Source organism: Drosophila pseudoobscura, chromosome 3, assembly GCF_009870125.1.
Source record: "Drosophila pseudoobscura strain MV-25-SWS-2005 chromosome 3, UCI_Dpse_MV25, whole genome shotgun sequence".
NCBI classification, from domain to species: Eukaryota; Metazoa; Arthropoda; class Insecta; order Diptera; family Drosophilidae; genus Drosophila; species Drosophila pseudoobscura.
In genome coordinates this window covers 4827352-4840133 of record NC_046680.1, presented here as the reverse complement: position 1 = coordinate 4840133, position 12782 = coordinate 4827352, and the positions used below count along the sequence as shown (strand labels likewise).

The following is a 12782-nucleotide window of genomic DNA, read 5'->3' as shown; positions in this document are numbered from 1 at the left end:
AATCGAATATTTCTGGTTGTTCTTATTATTTATTCTACGTATTTGCTGCCTATTCCAGATCCACGGGGGGTGGCTGGCGTACAGAAGTGTTTGTTATGGGTTTGTTTGCTCCCATCGGTTCCAGGCCATGGCTGGGGCAGGTGCATCGCCATTCGGGAAACCTGTTAGAATCTCTCGCGCCGCAATTTGTTGCGCACCGTGATGCCCAAGTGTGTAGCGGCTCCCAGGGCGGCGAACTGTGTGATGGTATTGGAAAATTTGATTAGAAAACCCATCTATATCTGGCCTGGAAGCTATTTCCGGCCCGCCCTTGACTTGCTAAGCCCCATGTAATTTATAATCGAGGCTGACAAGAGACTCACCTCTACCACCAACAGCAGCCACTTGATGACGAGACCGATGGCCACGTTGTCGTTGGCATGGGCCTGGACAGCCGCCAGACAGCCCTCGATGAAGAGGTTGTCCTGCTGCCTGTCGAAGTTCCTGTAGCAGTTCGTGGGTATTCCCCTGCCGAGCAGTATGTAATCATGGGCACCGACCTGACCACAGCACGAGTACTGAAAGGGAATCCAATTCCATTTCATGTGTGAGTTCGTTTAGGGACACTTCTCCCCACTCACCTTCTGCTCGATGAGGGAGAGGCGCTCGACATTAGTTCTGGGATCTGACCAGAGGGCCAGGAACTCGCTCCGCGACCTCTCCACATAGTTCGTTGAGTGGGCTGCAGCAATGATGTAGATCTGCAGGCAGAGCAGGATCAAGAGGCAGATCACATACTGGGAGGAAGGGAAAGATAATGTCAGATGTGATCATTGCTTAAGGAGCCTTTATTTACAGTCCAAACGAGTCCCAGCGAGACCCGGGCCGTGGCAAAGCAGCCAAGGAACGAGGTCAGTATGACGAAGGAGCCCACAAAGATCTGGATGACGATGGCAATGTGCTCGAAGGTGCCTGGCGTGGAGCTGTTCAGCTCATACACAGACAGCGCAATCAGTGTCACGCCAATTAGCTGTCGAAAGAAACGCAGTTTCGAAGGAGCCCTCTCAGATATTATGCATACGCACCGATAGCAGGACATTGAGAATGATGAGAAGTGTTTTCAGAAACGACACGCGACAGGCCATGTTGCAAGACGCTCCAGAAGGATAAACAATCAATAAACGCACCAATTACTTATCGCTTTATCCGTCCTTCCTGTCCTTTTTCGTTTTTCCGATGCGCAGTTAACTAGAAGCGGTGACCAGCGGGGACACGACCAGGCAATGCTCAGCTGAACGCAAGCCCTTTTCCTATAGACGTTGACGTTCGACTGAATGGGACGCATTCTATTCGAAATTATGGCGCCCCCCGAGGGCCAGTTGGTGGATTCCACCGCTCGTATAAAATCAACGAATCCCATGGCTGTTCTTGTTGCTGCTATTAATGTTATTGTCGGGTGCTTTATGCGCGGTGGTGGTGGTGTGGGTGTGGGTGGGGGTTGCGGTGCTTCTGTCATAGATTTTTGGGTGGTATGATGTCACAGTGCTTTGAAAGCTTTCTTCCGCAACGCACCTAAGGAGTATTGAGGCGCAAAAGCTTTCTCATATATATCGGAGAGGGGATACGGAAGCGGATTTCAGGACATCTTTGTAGGATTTATAGCCATTTCCCGACACCCATTTACCTAATTATTATGCAAACTCTGGCCTTGGCATTCCCAGCAACAAGTTGTCTGTCTCTGGCCAAAAATTTCGGCATTTAAAGCTCACAGGGGCCTCACGTCGTATGCTTAATGTTTCCATCAAGTTACGAAAACAAACAAACGCCAAGCGATGAAACGTTTTTAAACAGACACAGACACATTTATTTCGATAATTATAATGGATAATTGGACTATATGATGTACTTAATTAGAGGAAAGGTTTAGGTACGAGTAAATAATGAATGACTTTGGTTTTTGTTGTTGTTATGTTTGTAATGAAATGCCTAGGCGGGAATTACTTGAGAGACCCAAAGTCCGAAGCATTTGTACTGTGGGATCAGGTCGATTCTGGGCCATCCTAGAACTGCAGGCGGCGCTGCTTGTTGCGGAAGCTAATGGCTAGAAAGACGGCCAGGACGAAGCAGAGCAACTGCAAAGGAAATTAAAAGACGAAACCGGTTAGATATGAGTTTTAGAAGGCAAAAGAGAGGATGTAGGCCCACCTCGAATGCAACCAGAACCCAGGACACAATGATGAAGCGCTGCTTGTCGCTCTCATAGAAACTCTGCACCTTCTCGATGCAGCCCTCTAGAAAGAGGTGGTCGGTGGTCTGCTGAAGATCGGCGTAGCAGCTGGGCGGGATAAGCTGGTTAAGATGCACATAGTCCTGGGCGCTGCTCTTGCCACAGCACTCGTGCTTCTGCTGCAGTGCGTCCATGTTGTTGGCCTGCCAAGCCACCTCCACCGTCTCCTGTCCGCTTTGCACCTCGTACTGATGCAGCAGCATGCAGGTGCTCACGATCTGCGGTATGGCCAGTACCAGCAGGAACACGGCACTCTAGGGATTGAAAGGAACATTAATTCTTATTCAGAGACTTCCTGTTGAGATTACTCTGAGCCCCTTACCGTTGCAGTCAGGGCCACCGACTCTCGGATGGCCGCCACGATGCCCAGCATGGCGAACACGAGGATCAGCGAGCAGGCCACATAGGCGGCGATGACGAACTCCTCGCTCTCGGTGTCCGCATTGTAAGCGATCCATCCAATGGAGCCCAATGCCAGAAGCTGAAATAAATTACGGGATGATGCAATTCCAATTGCAGTTTCAGTGGCAATCTATTTGTATGACAATTAACACCAGCAACAAAGGGCATCCAGCCATCCCGTCCATTATTTATCGCTTGGGGAAGTTCGCCTGACTGGTCTGTGATAAAGATTTCCCCGCGCTCCAGATTTCTCTGCTTCCCTGTTTCCCTTCTCTGTTGCCATTTCGGGGTGGCCAACCCTTGTTCTTGTTGTTTTTCGTATGATTCGATTTCGCTATATAGGTCAAACTATAAACCAGAGTGCGGGGTTATCCGAGTATGTACACACATACACATGTACATTGGCATGACATCATCATCCTGCGGGAACGGAATTGGAACAATTGAAGGCTCTGGCTGGGTCCGTCTGGGAATGGCCTAAACCGTAAACAAGTTTTCCATGGCAACCGCAGGGAGGGAAGCGAAGAAGGCAGGGTGGTCAGGGTAGTCAGGCGGCTGCCACCTTGAGGCCATCATTCAGGTGTGCTCGCGACTGACAAACACGACAGAAATCGGTTAAAAATACACCCGAAGTAGAATGAAAACATTCAGCTAGTATATGCTCTGAAGCTCTCCTCCGCCGAACACTAGTCCGTACATATAGGAATAATTTTTGAAAATAATTCATTTTGAGGCTGTTTTTGTTGGACTTTTGAAGTGCGTTCACTTGTCCCCCATGACATCATGCTAATTTCCTTGCTCAAATGTAATACTCATACATACATATATATGTACATATATCATATATACTCGTATGTACTTGCACTATACATGATTCTGTTGCTGCTGTTATGGCTAATTGGTATTCCTTATAGGAAATGATGACTTACCCCTAAAATGGCATTCAGTATAATGGAGGTGATCTTAACGCTGGTCGTGGCACAGCCCATGTTTGTAGATCTGGAAAACCGACTTCTGGAATTACCTGCAAAATTCGCTCAAGAAGGTCTCTTCACCTTGCTGTTGTTGTTTGTTTCTCTCCCCTCTCTTGCTGTTTGTTTATTTACTTTCACGTTTTTCTTTTGGCTTGTTTTTCCGAATTGAATTTACAGCGAAATAAATTTCCGTTAAATGTTCTTTCGGGATTTCCGCTCTCCAAAAAGTCGTCTCTTGCTTGTGGCACGTTCTGCGTTCGTTTTTGAACTGAAAGCGGGAAAAGTTTTTGTCGTTCTCTTTTGCTTTTTCTTCCGCCATCGCAATCAAAATAAAACCGTAAGAGAGGGTGGTGCGGGAGAGCGAGGCAAGCGCACACACTCCCACACACAGGCGCCCACCGGTACGTACTGCGTATAAAAACCGGCCCCACCGGCATCCCGTTCTGTTGCAGGGGCACAATCAGTGCGCTCCATCCAGCAGGGGAAGGGGGGGGGTGAACCCTTGTTTTGGCGCCTTCCACTTCCACTTTCCACATTGTTGGTGGAGGGGAAAAAAGGAATTCTCACTCAACTTTTCTTCTTTCTTCTTCTTCTCGTCCGGAGCTTCACACACAGCAGCTGACTGCGCCGCCAGACAGGTGATCGCGTAGTGTTGCCACACGGACGGTGTTGCCAGACAGCCCCGATCTACCCAGGGTTGCCAGAGTGTTGGAAAGAGCTGGATTTGCGCGCCAACGGAGGGAGATTTCAAGTTCGAAATTCAAATACTAAAGTAATCAACGGAATGGAGGAGGAGGAAAAGCTCGCCTTCAGGAAGGGCAGCATGCTCGCCCGATCGCCGGCACCCGAGCCATCTCCATCTCCAGCAGCAGCGGCGCAGAGTCGGGACCTTGTCTCTAGGGAGACCCCCAAGAGGGTTCGGGACCCAGCCAGCCCGGGAAGTTCCCAGAGGCAAACGCCGCCCAAGAAGAGCAAGGCCCACCAGGAGGCCACCTGCCTTGAGAACCTCTCGGAGCTGGGAAAAATCCTTGATGAGGTTCAGACCAGGATGATGGACAAGAATACGCGTCACATCAACATGGCCACCAGAGCACTGTTCGTGCGCATGAAGGAGCTGCACTCGAACATCATCCAATCGAGCCAAGAGGCCGCAGCGGGTAGGTGCGCGCCGCAGGAAGGCTCCGACGCCCAAGGCCTGTGCCCGAAATGCTCGCAGAGCACGCGGAGCGCAGACAAGGAGCAGCAGACAACGACCGTCTGGAGGAAAGATGCCGCAGCGCAAACCGAACCGTGGCGCAGACTTAGCCAGCCATCCGTGGCCGAAGGTCCATTGGGGGAGCCGGGAACCCCACCTACGCGCCCAAGGCAGCGAAAAGGAGCTATCGCAACCAAGAGGACCCTTAAAAAGGCCCCGTTGCGGCCACGCGGAGATGTGGCGACGACCAGCGCCACGAGGCAGCCCAAGAGCCCCGGAATCCCGGACAGCGAATGGAGCGTGGTGGCCAAGAGGCCGAGAGCAGCGCGCCGCGCTCGCCCAGACGCGGTCATAGTTCAGGCCCCCGGGAAGTCGTACAGCGAGGTTCTGGCAATGGTCACCAGACGGCACGACAACCAGCTTTCTGACCTGGGAAGCTGCGTCTCCAAGGTACGCCGTACCACAAACGGCAACCTGCTGCTGGAGGTTGCAAAAGACAGCGTGGAGAGTGCGGAGGGCATGAAGGCCAGCATCGCACGTGTCCTCGGCGATGGAGCGTCTGTGCGAGCATTGACGGAAGACTCGAAGGTGGTCATACTGGAGATACGGGACATCGACTCCCTCGCGACGGAGCAGGAGATCTGTGCCGCTCTAACTCGCCAATTCAACATTGACGAGGGTCGAGTAAGAGTCCGCAGTCTGCGCCGCGGATACGCGGAGTCCCAGCTGGCGGTGGTCAGCTTGCCCTTCTCCCTGGGCCAAGCGGTCCTGAAAGGCGGCAAGGTGAGGATCGGCTGGACCATATGTAGGATCCGGGAAAGAGATGGACTCCCAAGGTGCTACCGATGCCTGGAACCCGGGCATATCGCACGGAACTGCAAGAGTTTAGTGGACAGGAGTGGCTGCTGCATCAAATGCGGGGAAAAAGGGCACAAAGTTGCAGAATGCAAAAAAGAGCCTGCGTGCTTTATCTGCTCAGCAGCCGGAAAGAAGGAGGTCACGCACCAGGCAGGCACTAAAAACTGCCCAGCTACGCGAAGCGGGGTCGGCAAAACCAGGACGACATGCAGTTGATTCAACTCAACCTGAATCACTGCAGGGCCGCACAGGATCTCCTGACACAGACGGTGCGCGAGCTTGGCTCTGATGTGGCACTCCTCAGCGAACCACATAAGGTGGGCAGCAGCAGCGACTGGGCCACGGACCTTACTGGCAAAGCGGCCCTGTGGCTCTGTGGCGTCGACGCGCCGCAATTGAGCGACACCAGGTCGGCTGACGGATTCGTCCGAGGGTATGTAGGCGGCATATGGTTCTACAGCTGCTACCTGGCACCCAGCCTCTCACTGGAGACTTTCAGCCGCATTATGGACGAGCTGAGCTGCGATCTGCGAGGACGGAACAACGTCGTAGTCGGAGGCGACTTCAACGCCTGGGCCCTGGAATGGGGGTCCTCCCGTACTAACGCCAGAGGCCGCACGGTGCTGGAGGCTTTTGCCTCTCTGGACGTCGTCCTTCTGAACGAAGGGTCCCAACAAACTTTCAGCAGGGCAGGTGCAGGGTCGGTCATCGATCTCACCTACGCCAGCAGCACGCTGGCCCGGCACGCCCGATGGAGGATCAGCGACGCATACACTGCCAGCGACCACGAGGCCATACTATGCACCCTGGGCACCCTTGCCCGATCGAGAGGCACCCCGTTCCGGCATGGGAAGGCGTACCGCCAGGACACGCTGAGGGCCCAAGTCTTCGCAAGCGCCCTTGAGGGCTACTCTGCAAACGATGCAGACGGAGCCAACGACATGGCGACCAAATTTGCGGACGCACTTGAAGGCGCCTGCGACCAGAGCATGCTACCGAGAGGGACGTTCCGGAAGCACAAGGATCCAGTTTTCTGGTGGAGCGAAGCGATCGCGGCTCTCCGTAGAACCTGCCACCGGGCCAGAAGGCTGCTCCAGCGAGCCAGAGGCACACCGCGCTTGGCGCGATGCAGCGAGTCCTACAAAGCGGCGAGGAAGGAGCTGAAGACCGCCATAAGGAACAGCAAGAGGGAATGCTTCCTTAAGCTGTGTGATGCCGCCGAAGAGGACCCCTGGGGAGGCGCGTACAGGATGGTGGTGAAGAGGCTGAACGCAGGCAGCAAAGCTCCAACGGATCCAGAGGCACTGAAGTGTATAGTCAGGGTACTGTTTCCTCGAGGACGGCAGATCCCTAGCTCCCTGCAGTCCGAGCATAGCCCAAGCGACATCTGCGAGGTTACGGAAGCCGAGGTGTTGCAGGCAGGCAGAAACCTGATACCTAGGAAGGCTCCGGGTCCGGATGCGATCCCCAACAGCGCGTTGAAGCTGGCACTTCTTCTACTCCCGAGGGAAGTTGCGGGCCTTTTCAACAAATGCCTTCAGGAGGGGACGTTCCCCGAGAGGTGGAAAAGGCAACGGCTCCTACTACTAACCAAGCCGGGCAAGCCGCCAGGGGTGGCCTCTTCCTACAGGCCCATCTGCCTTCTGGACTCCATGGGAAAAGTCTTCGAAAGGGTGATCGGTGCGAGGCTGAGCGCAGCCATCGAAGCAGCAGGCGGTCTCTCCCAGAACCAATACGGATTCAGGAAAGGGAGGTCGACGCTGGACGCCATCTTGAGGGTCGTACAAACGGCGGAGGCAGCCATTGCTGGGACCAGGTGGAGAGGCGGAACCAAGTCCTATTGTCTGGTGGTGACACTGGACATAAGGAACGCCTTCAACTCGGCCGACTGGACCCGTACGCTGGAGGCACTGAGGTCCTTCAACATCCCGGGCTACCTACTGAATATAGCGCGCAGCTATTTCAGCAATAGGGTGCTGACAATGGACACATGTCAGGGCTCTAGGGCATACGAAGTCTCAGCCGGAGTCCCGCAGGGCTCCGTTTTGGGACCTCTGCTCTGGAACGCTATGTACGACGGGGTCCTACGGCTCCCGATGCCAGCCAACACTAACCTGGTGGGCTTCGCTGACGACGTCGCAATAGTGGCGGTAGCGAAGGAACTTGCCGCAGTGGAGGAGCTTGCCAACGTCGCCATACAAGCCGTCGAGGCGTGGCTATCCGCCGCGGGGCTGGAGCTGGCGGCCCAAAAAACGGAGGCGGTCCTGATATCCAGCCGTAAAGTGGTCGAGACCGCCAGAGTACAGGTTGGTGGGACCGCGATCGAATCGCAGAGGTCCATCAAGTACCTTGGAGTCCTCATCGACACGCGCCTTTCCTTCAAAGAGCATCTGGAATACGTCCACACGAAGGCCGGTGGGACCGCGGGAGCGCTATCCAGGATGCTGCTAAACACCAGAGGGCCAAAGCAGGCAACGAGAAAACTGCTGACGAGCGTCGTTACGTCGCAGATGCTCTACGCCGCTCCGGTGTGGGCAGAAGCCGCGAAGGTGAGGAGCTACATGCGAGGAGTAGAGGCAACGTACAGACTGTGCGCCATTAGGATCGCGTGCTCGTTCCGCACCATCTCAGACGAAGCCGCGTTAGTCATCGCCGGGCAAGTCCCGCTCAGGGAGCTGATAAGAGAGAGGAAGGAGATCCATGATGCCATGACGGACAGTGCAGCCGAGGCACGCTCCAAAGCAGAAATTAAGGACGCCGCCAGAAGGACCAGCATAGACAGATGGCAGACTCGATGGGACCACTCACCCAAAGGCCGATGGACCCACACCCTCATCCCAAGCATAGCATGCTGGGTTGAAAGGAAGCACGGCCAGGTGGATTTCTACCTTACCCAGGCACTGAGCGGACATGGCTGCTTTCGCAGCTACCTCAAGCGCTTCGGCCACGAGACAGAGGACTGGTGCCCCGAGTGTGGCACAGGCATAGAGGAGGACGCTCGCCACGTCCTCTTCGACTGCCACAGGTTTGACCTCGAGCGTCAGACATTGGAGACAGTAGCAGGGTCTAGGGTCAGCACCGAGACTCTGGTGCCGCTGATGCTGGCAGACCCGAAGGTGTGGGATGCGGCCGCGGAGTTCGCCTCTAGTGTGATGCGCACGCTTAGGTCCTTGGAGAGAAGGCGGAAGGAGCAGACGGAGTAGGAGTCCACGCCACTGCGAAGCAATGCTTTGCGGCAGTACCGCAGTCCGCGGGGCCCCTAGTCCCAACACACTCTTGTCCGACAAATATAAATTGTAAATATTATAGAGCAAATAAATAAGTATATGAATATAAAAAAAAAAAAAAAAAAAAAACACAGGCGCCCACCAGCTGGGAGAACGATTGAGAGAGCGCGTTGCACTCACTTCGGTCAGCGCATGGTGTATTAAGTTGAAGGTAAGTCAGACAACACAGCGGCCTGTGTCTCGGTTGCATTCAAGAGAGAGAGAGAGAGTGACAAGCAAACCGAACATACATACATACATTGGGTCACCGCTCCAAGCAATGACGTCACATGCTCCCGCTTAGCGAGTGCTTTGACTTTGACTTTGCTTTCGTGACTTGGTCTTCAAGATCAGGCAGATTGGGGGACAAAGAAAATGCAAATTTAATCAACAGATTGCTCAAAATTTGATTAAACTGTTATTGTTGCTCCGAATTCCCTGTCTCTGCCTCTACCTCTACCTCCCTTCTCCTGACAGCCACCTCTTCTTTGGTCTGAATCCTCAACGACATCAATTTGTCAATAAGCCAGTGACAAGCTCTCTTTCTTGTTTTCTCTCGCTGTTTTGTTTAACAGTTTTTTTTCGAGTTTACTGCGAGTTTACTGTTGTTATGTCTGGAGTTGCGCATTTCTCCCTCCTCACTCCACTGTGCCCTAGACACGCACAGACACGAACACACAGAATTTTTCGAGCTTAATTATGTTTGGGTCTGACTTTGGTTTCATTTTTTAGCTCTTTTTTGTGTCCACATACAGTTGGGGTCACAATAATATGCATGAACAGTATCCAATCCATTATATGAAGCCAAACCGTCAAGAGCAGATCACTGTTGGGACGATTGGTCAAATCATAAGCCTCTGTGGAAAATCAAATATTTTTAGTTGCAGCAACAAATTTTCAAAAAATAGAGCTCAATACATTCAATCGCTAGTTCTCCTGGGGCCTTCCCGGACTATTCCCTATACCTTTTCCATAGTTTTCGAAACATTTTAGCACTCCTATTTGGCTGACCGCTGCTGTTTGTCCGTCTTAAGTACGCGTCATTGATTTGAAGCGCAGAGTCTTTGCTTTCCAATCCCAATGGGATGACGATGTCGAAGATGAAGAAGAGGCTAAGCAAATTACACTGCTCTCCGAAACATGGGTATTTGTTTGTATGAATTGTATATTTAAGGCAACTTCAATTGCTTGGCAAGTGGAACACATACACAGCGCTGTGTGCTGTGGCTCTAAGCAAGGTACATCGGTGTGACTTACAAATGAGACTGGTAAATGTTAAGTAGATTGACTTGCTTAGGTGCTAAATACATATACATATGTGTACGTGTTAATAGTTATAGCGTCGTCGGCGATTCGTGTAGTGTATGGCCAAGATGATGGCCAGTGAGAGAATAACAACCTGCAAAGATAACGACAATTTGTGAGCGTTTCTCCTGTGGGAAGTGGATTGAATTCCATGGCAGACTCACATCGAAACCGAGGAGACCCCACTCCAGGTAGCGCGATGTGGTGGCCTCGTCAGAGAAGGCCTCCTCCACCTTGCTGATGCAGCCGACCGCATAGAGATTCAAGGGATTCACACAGTTGTTGTCCTTGCAGCAACTGTTGGGAACACTTGCGTTCCAGTAGCTGATCTCCAGATAATCCTGGGCACTATTTCGCCCACAGCAGGAGTACTGAAATAGAGGAAAGCTTTGACATTTTTCTACAAAAAAGGGGGTTTACACGACTCACTGTCTTCTGGATGAGATCCATGCTGCCCGGCTGCGTCTGCTCCAGCTGCCAATGATCCTCAACCGTCTGCAGGGCATACTTCTTGAACACATCCCGCGGATTGAGAACAATGAAGGCGGCTATCAGCACCAGCAACACAACCAGCAGCGATACGTACTGAAATGCAATTGAAATTCACTTAATTTCAGACTTTTCAGAATTTCAGATATATCTGTATCTGTCAAAAAGCACATACCGTCCAGAGCATGCGCGGCGATTCACGAACGGCGCCACAGCAACCAAAGAGGGATATCAGGAGGATAATGCCGCCCAGAACAAGAATGCCAATGGCATACTGGTCAGGCATCGCCCCCCACCCGAGGCCCCCAAAGATAAGCACCAAAATGCCGAGTATCTGAAAAATACAAACAAAATGAGTCAATAAATAGGGGAAGCTTCCCAGCCAGATAATCGAGCAATATCAGCTTACTTTTTAAATGGGAGGCGTATCCAATTTAATTTTAGATATTCGAAAAAAAAGAAACAAAATTGAAAGCTTCAAAGCCGAAGCTTAGATGATCTAAATATCCCATTCTGATCAATCGGTTCTATGCTAAACTCAAATATGATGAGACCTAGCATAATCACAGGGGTTTATCCAACCGTATAATAATGTTATTACTCATTCTAAGTTTTACTTGCAAAGAAATTAAATTGTTCTAGAATTTCCTTTCTTGCAAAAAGTTTCGCTTTTTCAAAAACCTATGCTGATGTCTAGCTCGCAAGCTGAGAAATCTAAGGAAATTACTGTGCTACTCCCAAATCTATAGAATATCGAAAGTCCCTCCATTTCGGTATCCCAGTTGTCTGCAACCGTGACAAGGCCACGAATGCCCCGGCATATCTTTAGTAATTTGTCAGCGCTGCGCTCATCTCGTCTCTATTGTCAACGCTGTTGACTAATCCGGTTTCCATATTCCCATATTATATTCGTGTTAGCTTTTTAAAAAGAAGCAGAGGAGGAGCATTACCACATTTAATTTAACGAAATCGAAAAGCATGACGCATTTGAGCTGCTCGCTACTTGGCTACTTGGCCAGAGCTTTCCTCACGGCTCAAGGAATGCAAAAGCAAAGCACAAGCCATTAACAATAGACACACACACACACACACACACACACACCCAGTGATACACACGAGACGGCAAAATGTAGTCATAAACTAGGCACGCATACGAGATGATATCATCTGCGGGCCAGGTGGAAGTCTAATGGGTGTACTCCCCAAAGCTCCAAAGCGATTTCCAATATTAAGCGAAATTCCGCTCAAAATATGTTGTACAAAAACTTGGAAAAATATTCTAATACATAATAATTGAAACTGTTGTAATATTTAACTTATGCGTTATACATATGTATGTATGTATGTACATATCATATGAACATACGAGTATGTAGCATATGCTTTGAATTCAATTTTTGGTGTTCTACTTACCGCCCATAAGGCATTGAACAGGAACAGAGAGTACTTGATGGTGCCCGTTGCGCAGCCCATTCTGAATGTGTTTCTATTTTCCTCTTTGCGCTATGGCCAAGTGCTTTTCGGAGAATGCAATCGAGACTCTGTGCAACACGTGCAACAGTTTGTTGTGTTTTTGGGGGCAAGAGTTTTTCAACAGCCGGCCAGAATCGGGTAGACAACTACTTTCAACAAAAGTTCGCGGCAAACTGAGAGAGCTGGAAACGCTGCCCCGTTGGTTGCCGCCGCGCCGGTCGCCGCGCCAGACCAAAGCAAACAAAGTCAGCACACGAACGCACACACACACTGGCAGTAGGCAAACACAAAGAGCAGAGGCAACAAAAACAACAACAAATCCAAAGTCAAAGACCAAACTTTGTTGTTTCTATTGCTTTTGTTGCTCGAAAAGATCTTGTTATATGCACGCTTTTGAGTCCCTAAGATTTGAGCTCTCTTAATGAAACATTGCGCTGACCCCTTATTTGTCGATACATGCAGAAAATATATATGTATGTACCTATATTCCGGAACAACCAATATCAGATCAATATAGCTACCATACAGCTAAACATACACATACATACGCTTAA

General features: G+C 51.0%; 3 protein-coding genes across 5 annotated transcripts; all 3 read right to left on the bottom strand.

The window, feature by feature from the left end:
• Nucleotides 1–9: 9 nt before the first annotated feature.
• On the bottom strand, nt 10–1336 carry Tsp42En (Tetraspanin 42En). The gene is made up of 5 exons (XM_001360147.4): nt 1065–1336; nt 836–1009; nt 621–776; nt 363–557; nt 10–236 (listed from the first exon to the last, which is right to left on the bottom strand). Exons 1-5 carry the CDS (start codon nt 1122–1124, stop codon nt 165–167), a joined length of 657 nt encoding a protein of 218 aa, XP_001360184.2. The 5' UTR covers nt 1125–1336; the 3' UTR covers nt 10–164.
• Nucleotides 1337–1812: 476 nt separating this feature from the next.
• Nucleotides 1813–3949, bottom strand: lbm (late bloomer). 3 transcript variants are annotated; one of them, XM_015183608.2, is made up of 5 exons: nt 3724–3949; nt 3598–3667; nt 2589–2747; nt 2185–2520; nt 1813–2111 (listed from the first exon to the last, which is right to left on the bottom strand). In XM_015183608.2, exons 2-5 carry the CDS (start codon nt 3655–3657, stop codon nt 2040–2042), a joined length of 627 nt encoding a protein of 208 aa, XP_015039094.1. In that variant the 5' UTR covers nt 3658–3667; nt 3724–3949; the 3' UTR covers nt 1813–2039. The 3 variants fall into 3 exon arrangements, with proteins under 3 accessions (XP_015039094.1, XP_002138182.1, XP_015039095.1); XM_002138146.3 differs by having other exon boundaries at nt 3598–3949; XM_015183609.2 differs by lacking the exon at nt 3598–3667 and having other exon boundaries at nt 3693–3949.
• Nucleotides 3950–10108: 6159 nt separating this feature from the next.
• On the bottom strand, nt 10109–12411 carry Tsp42El (Tetraspanin 42El). The gene is made up of 5 exons (XM_001360144.4): nt 12169–12411; nt 10931–11089; nt 10696–10851; nt 10431–10637; nt 10109–10360 (listed from the first exon to the last, which is right to left on the bottom strand). The coding sequence occupies exons 1-5, from the start codon at nt 12226–12228 to the stop codon at nt 10289–10291; spliced, it is 654 nt and encodes a 217-aa protein (XP_001360181.1). The 5' UTR covers nt 12229–12411; the 3' UTR covers nt 10109–10288.
• Between the last annotated feature and the right edge of the window lie 371 nt (nt 12412–12782).

Bases quoted from the DNA above. Each gene is read 5' to 3' on its own strand.
- Tsp42En (XM_001360147.4), bottom strand. From the start codon at position 1,124: ATGGCCTGTCGCGTGTCGTTTCTGAAAACACTTCTCATCATTCTCAAT. The intron at 777-835 runs GTAAATAAAGGC...CCTTCCTCCCAG, and splicing joins CGCTGGGACTCGTTTGGACT to TATGTGATCTGCCTCTTGAT. The intron at 558-620 runs GTGAGTGGGGAG...ATTCCCTTTCAG, and splicing joins TCTCCCTCATCGAGCAGAAG to TACTCGTGCTGTGGTCAGGT.
- lbm (XM_002138146.3), bottom strand. From the start codon at position 3,657: ATGGGCTGTGCCACGACCAGCGTTAAGATCACCTCCATTATACTGAAT. The intron at 2,521-2,588 runs GTAAGGGGCTCA...TTCAATCCCTAG, and splicing joins CGGTGGCCCTGACTGCAACG to AGTGCCGTGTTCCTGCTGGT. The intron at 2,112-2,184 runs GTGGGCCTACAT...TTTCCTTTGCAG, and splicing joins GGGTTCTGGTTGCATTCGAG to TTGCTCTGCTTCGTCCTGGC.
- Tsp42El (XM_001360144.4), bottom strand. From the start codon at position 12,228: ATGGGCTGCGCAACGGGCACCATCAAGTACTCTCTGTTCCTGTTCAAT. The intron at 10,852-10,930 runs GTATGTGCTTTT...ATTGCATTTCAG, and splicing joins CGCCGCGCATGCTCTGGACG to TACGTATCGCTGCTGGTTGT. The intron at 10,638-10,695 runs GTGAGTCGTGTA...CCTCTATTTCAG, and splicing joins TGGATCTCATCCAGAAGACA to TACTCCTGCTGTGGGCGAAA.